General features: G+C 45.8%; 1 protein-coding gene across 1 annotated transcript in view; it reads left to right on the top strand.

Annotated features, from left to right (window-relative positions):
* The first annotated feature begins 5753 nt into the window (after positions 1 to 5753).
* Positions 5754 to 9187, top strand: part of SRSF9 (serine/arginine-rich splicing factor 9) — a 7416-nt gene continuing 3982 nt past the window's right edge. The window contains exons 1-2 of the mRNA XM_006890427.1: positions 5754 to 6063; positions 8126 to 8286. Of these exons, the coding sequence (XP_006890489.1) occupies positions 5894 to 6063; positions 8126 to 8286 (331 nt within the window). The 5' untranslated portion in view covers positions 5754 to 5893. The remainder of the gene's footprint in view (positions 6064 to 8125; positions 8287 to 9187) is intronic.

Below are 9187 nucleotides of genomic sequence, written 5' to 3'. Positions count from 1 at the left end.
ACCTTAGTCTCCAGAGTGACACCATTGCTCTTCAGTACTTTGGAGAGGTCCCTAACAGCAGACTTTCCCATCACAATACGTCTTTTAATTTCTTGGCTGCTGGTGCCAAGAGTGTTGACTCTGGAGCCAAGCAAACTAAAGCTGTGAACAATCTCAATCTCTTCACCATCCATCCTGATGCTGCCAATTGGACTGACATAATATTCTTTCCTCATGCAGAGGCTGGTGGGTTCAAACTGCCAACCTTTCAGTTAGCAGGTTAGCAATCTAGCACTTTAATCTCTACCAGAGATGACTCTGCCGGAGTTCTGTCTTCACTTATTATTGTTGTTAGGGACCGCTGAGTCATTTCTGAATTATGATGATCTCATATATAAAAGGTGACCCCACCAGGTCTTCCAACAGTGTCACAATGACTGCTTTGTTTGAACCCATTGTTGTGGCCATTACTTATCAGTTCACCTTGTTGAGGGTCTTCCTCTTTTACACTTCTGGACTTTACCAAGCAGGAAGTCCTGATCATCAGGGAGATGCAAATTAAGCCACAGTAAAATACCAACTTACCCTCCTCCCCCACTTGACTAGCTATGATTTAATGAAAAGGAAAATAACAGGTGAGGAGGATGTGGGGAAACTGAACCCCTCAGCATTGCTGGTAGAAATGCAAAAGAGTAGAGCTGTTCTGGAAAGCAGTTTGTTGCTTCCGTAGAAAGCTAAACATAGAACTACCATCTGATCCAGCAATCCCAAGCCTACATATACAGCCAAAAGAAGTGGAAACAGGAATGGTACAGCAACGTTCACTGCAGCAATAGTCAGAATAGACAGAAGGTGGAAACAACCAGAATGTCCCTCGACAGATGAACAGGTTCATACCTACATAAAAAGTAGTTCATACGTACAATGGAATATCACTCAGCTATAAAGAGAAATGGAGTTGAGTTACATGCTACAAACATAGATGAACCTAGAAAACACCAAGCTAATTGGAATAATACAGTTGCAAAAGGACAAATATTGTATGATTTCATCAATCTGAAATAAGCAAATGAAACCAAACCTATTTAGGGGTTACCAATCTCCTCCTATGTGATTGCCTCTGAAAACTCACCAGAGGGTCAGCTATGGGTCATTCCAACTTGATACACAACAACAATAAGGGTAAGAGGAGGGAGCTCTAGTGGCCTAGTGGTAAGAAGTTGTACTCCCAATGCAAAGGCAACCAGTTCAAATTCACCAGCTGCTCAACAAGACAAAGATAGGCAATCTCCTCCCATGGGACATACTGCCTCTGAAGACCTGATAGTTTTTACTTAACCACATGTAACAATAACAAGGGTGAGAGAAAGGAGACTAAAAAAAGAGTTGTTTTGGTGAGCTCTGGTGGCCTAGTGGCAGGAAACTGCACTGTAATCACAGAGGCACGCGGTTCAAATCCACCAGATCCTCTGCTGAAGAAGGAGGAACAATCGCCTCCTGTACCAGTCAGATCCAATTTGACGGCACACACATAAAATAAATAAATTAATTTTTTTTAAAAAAAAGAGTTGTTTTATATGGCACACTGAGTGAAATGACTTGGAAAGATGTTGTTGTTGTTCTTGTTGTTGTTATGTGCCGTCGAGTCGCCTGCAACTCAGCGACCCTATGTACAAGAGCCCTAAACTCTGCTCTATCCAGTGCCAATCTCACTCTCTCCAACACACTTACCCCATTACCACAGTCACGGAATCAATCCACTTCATAGAGGGTCTTTCCCTGCTGCACCGTCCCTGCACCCTCCCAAGCATGATGTCCCTCTCCAAGAACTGGTCCCTCCTTGCAACATGTCCAAAGTATGTCAGATGAAGCTTCAGAATCTTTGCCTCCAAGGAGCAGCTTGGTTTAACCCTCTCCAGGATAAACCTGTTCGATTTTTTAGCAATCCATAATATATTCAATACTCTTCTCTAGCACCACAGCTCAAAGGCATCAATTCTCCTTCAATCTCCCTAGTCATTGTCCAACTCTCTGACACATAGCAAGTGATTGCAAAGATGATGGCCTGGATCAGGCACACCTTAGTCTCCAGAGTGATACCATTGCTCTTCAGTCCTCTGCAGCGGTTCTTAACAGCAGACTTTCCCATCACAATATGTCTTTTAATTTCCTGGTTACTGGTGCCAAGAGTGTTGACTGTGGAGCCAAGCAAACTAAAGCTGTGAACAATCTCAATCTCTTCACCATCCATCCTGATGCTGCCAATTGGCCCCGTGGTGAGAATTCTTGTCTTCTTGATATTTAGCCTCAATCCATATTGAAGGCTGCAGTCCTTGATCTTTTGCAGCAAGCGCTTCAGGTCCTCCTCAGTTTTAGCAAGCAGGGATGTGTCATCTGCATAACGCAGATTGTTGATGAATATTCTACCAATCCTGATGCCACACTTCTCCTCATACAGCCTAGCCTTTCGCATAATCTGTTCTGCACTCAGGTTGAAAAGGTATGGAGACAGGACACATCCCTGGCGTACACCTTTTCCAATTTTGATCCATGCAGTGTTTCTTTGCTCTGTTTTGACGACTGCCTCCTGGTCAAAGTATAGGTTTCACATTAGCATCTAATATGCTTGCACTTCTGGCAGTTCTCTGTTGATGTGCTGTTCCAGCTGTTTTTGGATAATCTTCAGCAGAATCTTGCTTGCATGTAGTATCAATGCTATTGCTTGATAATTTATACAATCTGTGTGATATGATGACTATAGTTATCAATTTTATAGTCACCAATTATATAAATTTTAAACACATGAAAAGTGCTGAATTTGTAAATGTTGCATATACTTTTCGCAACAATAACATAAAAAGGGCACTTTCCGTTATCATCAAGCCCTGATGAATACAATCAACTGGCTTACCTTAAAAGCTTTTATATTTTATAAGATGTGTGAGTGCCTAAGTTCTTGTTTGCTTTTCTCTTAAACATTTCAGAGATCATGGAACTCAGAATAAGTAGGAATTAAGCACTTTCAGATTAAACATTTGCTTGTTGGTATCAACAGTTAGAGGACTTTTGTGTAACAAGTTTCATTTCATTTTCTCCCCAATCTTTTAATATGAAAATTTTCAAACAATATGAAAAGATTGAAAGGCTTGTACAACAGTGAAATAATTATGCTGAGTAAAATATCTGTCGCAAAAAAAAAAAAATACTGCATAGTGCCACTGTTGTAGAATGGGACTGATATCAGCGTTGGGATAAGACTGAGAAAAACTGGATAAATTATGTATACTGCATTGAAACAGATGAGGGAGAGAACAGTTTAAAAGCGATATACAATAGGGTATTATGGTTATCACAGGAGCCCAGAATTAAGGTTGCATAGTGGAGTGCACTGGGGGGAGGGGGGGTTGTACACCAAGGAAGGAATTTTTCTTTTCAAAGATGCGGGCAAACTTGGGGTGGGAGGAGCAGGAAGAAAAGTGCAACAATGAATGAATGGAAATCCAAAATCTCTGTAAATGTTCATTAAAATTAATAAAATAAAAAAATTTTTTAAAGTGAATTTTTTTTTTAAATAAGGTTGAAAGTCTGACACACTGAACTGTTACCACTGTAACAGTTGTTGTGAATTTTCTACAGGCAACATTATGCCATATTTACCAAGAAGCCCTGCTGCAATCTCAAGGACAGCAGTTTGAATCCAGCAGCTGCTCTGCAGGAGAAGGAGGGGAACTCAATCTCTCGAGCCATTTACTACTTCTGAAAACCTGCTGGAGGGTCAGCTATGGCGTGGCTCTGACTTGATAGCACGCAACAACAACAATCCATAGATGGGGGAGCTTTGGTGGCTTTGTCAGTAGGAAATTGCGCTGCTAACATAATTGTTAGCAGGTTTCCCTGGTGATTCAAATTTATCAGTAGCTCCTTAGAAGAAAGATGAGCTAGCTCCTAAAATGAGATTTACAGCGTCAGAAACCTGCTGGAAGGTCAGCTATGAGTTGGGCTTCTTCTACTCAAAGGGAATACATTTTTTAATCCACAGAAGTTTAATTCTTTTTTATTTTTTCCTGTTAGGGAAGTTTTATGCATTGGGTGTTTTCAGTGTTGTTGGGGTTTTTTTCTAATGTAAACTTTCTGTTATATTGGTTTACTTACAAAGTTCCTATAAATTGTTTTTCACACTGGATCTTGCACATTTCCTTAATCCACCCCTCCTTCCATCCATCAAATTGTACCACCCTCTGATTAGGCCCTATGCTCCCACCCTACACCCCCTTAGATCCTCATACACGTTTTACTAGTTATCTGTTTCTACAATAATGGTCTTATATACTATTTGTCCTTATGGGACTGAGTTAGTAGCATAATATACTCCAGTCCCTCTCAGAAGTTTAATGTGTGTGTGTGTGTGTGTGTGTACCGTCAAATCGGATCTGATTGGTACAGGAGGAGATTGTCTCTCTTTCTCCAGCAGAGCATTTGGTGGATTCGAACTGCCGTGCACCTCCGGGATTGCAGTGCATTTTCTTGCCACTAGGCCACCAGAGCTCGCCAGAAGTTTAATACTTAATGGGGGAAAAGCCTCCTCTAGGTTAAGGATATTTTTTATATAGAACAAAACAAAACATTTTATTGAGATCTGAGTGAATGAAAGTTCACACAGCAAATTAGTTTTCTATTTATACACGTGTTGTAAAACCCACAATGTCTCTTGCCCAGATTCAAACATTTTTTTTAGAAACACCAATATTTGATTGTTTTAATAAAAAAGACAAAACTGACCAGAAAATTCATCACAGGTATGAGCAATTTTGGAGATTCAAACTCTTAAAGTAAGTTCTCATTTCCACCCCTCACCCACACCACGTTCAGTGCTGCAGCATGGGGTGCTGTGTGCTGGTGGAACGGATTTCCAGCCCACAGTGACACCATGTGACAAAACGGAACTGCCCCACTGGGTTTCCTAGGCTGTACTCTTAATGACAGGTCGTCAAATCTCTCTCCCTGGGTGCTGGGTAGGTTCGAACTGCTAACCTTTTGGTTAGCAGTACAGAGCTTAACCTTGCTTCACCAGGCTCCCTTATAAATGAGAATGTGCTCCAAGCAAAAGTATGCTATGTGGACATAAGTCCACAATCTACAATTAATTCAGGGATGGTAACCCAGACTTCACCACACGACCTCAATTTTTTCCTAAAATATGGGCATCCCTACATCCTAGATAACAGTAAAACTCGCAAGAAGCACTTGACATAGTTCAGATCCTTTAGCTGCTTCCCTGCTTCAGCTAAGCTCAGTTACAAGCAATTGTAAAAAAAAAAAATAATAATAATAATAAAAATAAATTGTTAAAATAGGAACGGCGTGGCCCAGAGGGTTACTGACCTGAGACCAAGGGCGGCGATAACCCAGCCAGCCCAGCAGTTAGGGATGCCTCCAAGCCGCTGCGGGGTCAGCCTGCAGCCCCAGCCTGATTCCTTCCCTCGGGCGTCCAGTACTCAAAGTGACAGTCCGTGGGGGCCGGTCTTGGCCAACAGAGCCGCGTCATCTCAGTGAATGCTCACAATGCCTGCATGCAGCGTCACAGAAAGGGAGTCTGTGACTGAAGAAGGCCAGGTCGCTCGCCAGGTTAGCGTTGGCGCCCGGTAATTGAACTCCAGACTCTCCTGCCTTCCCCCCCAGTGCCCTCGAGGGCCCACAGAGGGCGCCGGCTTCGCGCAGGCGCAGTCGCCGCAACCACGTCCCCTTTAAGAGGATTCCTTTTGCCTCCTCCGACCCTTGCGCTTCCGCTCTGCGTTCCCACAATACATTGCGCCTGAGCGCCTTCGAACCCGCGGGACGCTGCGGGGGGATCCGGACTGAGGCGGCGGCGGCGGCGACGTGGGCTGCGGCGGGCCCGCGGCGTCGGGCTGGGCGAATGTCGGGCTGGGGGGACGAGCGCAGCGGCGAGGGCGACGGGCACATCTACGTGCGCAAGAAGAAGGACCTGGAAGACCTGTTCTACAAGTACGGCCGCATCCGCGAGATCGAGCTGAAGAACCGGCACGGCCTCGTGCCTTTCGCCTTCGTGCGCTTCGAGGATCCCCGGTGAGCGCCCCCCCCCCCCGGCCCGGCCCCGTATCCCGCCTCCCTCTCCTCCTCCCTTTCTCTTCTCGGGGCTCCCCTCCCCCAGCCCTCCGCGCAGACCCCTTATAGCGCCCCCGAGTGGGGCAAGGCCTCCCCTCCGCGCGGGCTCCGGGCCGCCCTTTGCTCCGTCGTCACTTCCTTTATTATTTTTTTTTTCTTCTCCCTCCGCTGGGCCTTCCGCGGCTGCGATCCCGCGCAGAGCGACCTCGGGGCGGCTCAGATCCGCGCTCCTTCCCCGCGGCGGGTGGCAGCCTGGCGGGGACGCGCCCCGGAAGCCTCGGGTCCTTACGGCCGCAGGGGCCCGGACTCCGGGAAGAGCCCCGATCGTCGGGCGCCCGGCCCCCCTCCCCGGGCCGCCTCGCCTTTGGGAGGGGCGAGCCGGCGGGGACGGGGGTGTCTTTGGAAGTCATGGGGGTCATGCGATGGGACTGATCGCCACTCGCGCGACCCCGATCACACCTCCCCTTGACTTCCCACCCCCCATGCAAGGACTTCATCCTTGGGAAAGGAGAGCGGGGACTTGGGGAGAACTTCTAGAAGAGCCCGAGATCGGGGGTGCGGGGGGCTCATTCACTCCCGTTCGGAAGGTACCTCCAGATACGGGGGGCGCCCCGGGGATTAGGAAACTCTGCCCCAGAACCGGTTCAAAGGGGTGTGTCTTCGTGATTGCGAGTCTTGGCGCCCTGGGGCCGCCAAAGGCCCAGGAACTTGCACAACTGCGGGAGGGTTGTCCCAAAAAGCTGCTGTGCGGGGTCCCGGCACCCCCGGGGCAGATAAGAACCTGTTCTTGCTGTTGGCTAGCTTCACCTCTCGGCCTTTTTTCTGGGGTTTGGACCTCGCCACAGGTCATGTCTGGAACCCACCTGCAGCAGGGGGAGGAGATCGGGCTGGGGAGGAACCCACCTGCAGCAGGGGGAAGGGAGCGAGCTAGGGAGGCAGGAAGCAGCCCCAGACTTTATTTAACGACGTGTAGGGTAGGTAGACTTGACTGGATGTTAAGCTGAGGCATCTGGGTGCAGGGAACTGCTGGTCAAGTGTTGAGAGCGTTGCGTTTGAACCCAGCTCTTCTGCACTTTGCATACAAACTAACTGACTGTTGTATTTATATAGTTACATTGTCATATTTTCTTCCTTTGCTAACAGGCAGGCTATTGTTTTTGGTCTTAACTGGCTGCCAGTTTTCAGCCGAAGTCCTGCGTGTGTCCTGCTTTATTTAATCCTGCTGCTCACATTTATTTAGAAGAGCTTTCATAAACTCTCAGGGAAATTGACAATATAACTTGAGTTTCAGTCAGTTTGTATGTCAGTCTGCAGTATAAGTATAGCCATGGTCACTCTCGATGTAGTGCTTTTTAGGATTTTGGTAAATGAGTTTATGTCTGTGGCACTCATTTGCAGCTCTTCCTTCTGCTTGCCCACTCAACCTTTGTGCTTATGCTTCTAACCAAGTTTTGCACTCTGACTCTCAGGGTTTGTTTGGAGGGGTTTTGTTGTTGTTTTATTTTTCATGTAGGGTTTTGGGAATGACTTAAAACATACCCAGATAATGGGGTTTGGTTTTTTGTTTTTTTTTTTTTTTTGGTTTGTGGTTTTGTTTCCCCTGTCAGCGCCCCTGCAAATGTGCTTTTAATATCTGTGATCTTGCAGGAAAGATGCTCTTGAGAATTCTACATTCCTCATTCCTAGTGGGATTCTGCAGAAGTATAATAAGGGTTAATGTGTATATTTTTTTTTTAGAAGCTACTTAATGACAACATCATCTATCAACAACTTTTTTTTTCTAATTAGCTAGTTTATAAGTATTTTGTTCACACCTATTCAGTGTCAGTCGGTATCTAGAAAATCCAGTGTTAACAGTAGTAAAATTTACTTCTTGTATCATGCAGGGTTTTCAAAGCAGTAGAACCTAGCCACAGAACTTGTTTCCTTGCAGGACTTTTTTTCACTCTTAGCCATATTACTCAGGCCATTTGGAAGTCAGCTGGCCTATTTGGTATCACTAACTTGAGACTTTTCTTTGCAGAGATGCTGAAGATGCAATTTATGGAAGGAACGGTTATGATTATGGCCAGTGTCGGCTCCGTGTGGAGTTTCCAAGGACTTACGGAGGTCGGGGTGGGTGGCCCAGAGGTGGGAGGAGTGGGCCTCCTACCAGAAGATCCGATTTCCGAGTTCTTGTTTCAGGTATGTTTCTTGCACTTTGAACAGCCTGGCCCCTTTGGAATTGATAGATGTTATTCTTTGTGCTTGAGAAATGTGGAGCTTTCTCTCCAGTAGCCTATGCACAGGGACAGTTCAAAGTCCTGCTCTTGTGCCACTGAGGCAGGGATTGTGAAAATGGCAATCCATCCTTAACACGTTGGTGTACACTTTTAAATTGATGACCATGGTTAGAAACACATTTTGCTGTCACTTGCAGCAACGTGTTAATAGAAGCATGATCCTTAGAAAGTTTTCATCTTGTAGTTGATAGGAAATTCCACTGAATTCTGAAAAGGTTTACTTTTGGAATGTACCTTGGTATTTGTTTTGCTAAAAGCATAATCCAGGAGCCAGATTTACACAATTTACCCAACCTTGGGTCATGGGAAAGACAAGATTGTGTGGCGGTTTGGGTAAAACGGCTGCTGCTTATTATTGTGTGTATGCTGTCAATCGGATCTGACTAGTACAAGAAGAGATTGCCCTTCCGTCTCTAGCAGAGAATCTGGTGTATTCGAACCGTGTACCTGTGGGATTGCAGTACAGCTTCTTGCCAGTAGGCCATCAGAGCTCCCTAAAAACCTGCTTTTTTTAGGCGAGCTCTGGTGGCCTAGTGGCAAGAAGCTGCACTGCAATCCCAGAGGGGCACGGTTTGAATCCCAGAAGTTCTGCTGGAGAAGAGGGACAGTTTCCTCCTGTACCAGTCAGATATGATTTGACGGTATACACACAAAAAAGAATAAATTTTTTTTAAAAAAAACAAACCCAGAACCAACCAACTGTTTTTTAAAAAAGTTTGGTGACCTAGGGGAGCTTTGGTGGCCTAGTGGCAAGAAGCTGCACTGCAATCCCAGAGATAGGTGGTTCAAATCCACCAGATGCT

Source organism: Elephantulus edwardii, unplaced genomic scaffold (genome assembly GCF_000299155.1).
Source record: "Elephantulus edwardii isolate Elephantulus edwardi_28Jun2011 unplaced genomic scaffold, EleEdw1.0 scaffold00089, whole genome shotgun sequence".
Lineage (NCBI taxonomy): Eukaryota > Metazoa > Chordata > Mammalia > Macroscelidea > Macroscelididae > Elephantulus > Elephantulus edwardii.
The sequence above is the reverse complement of the archived record's forward strand: the minus strand, read 5'-3'. Positions and strand labels throughout refer to the sequence as shown.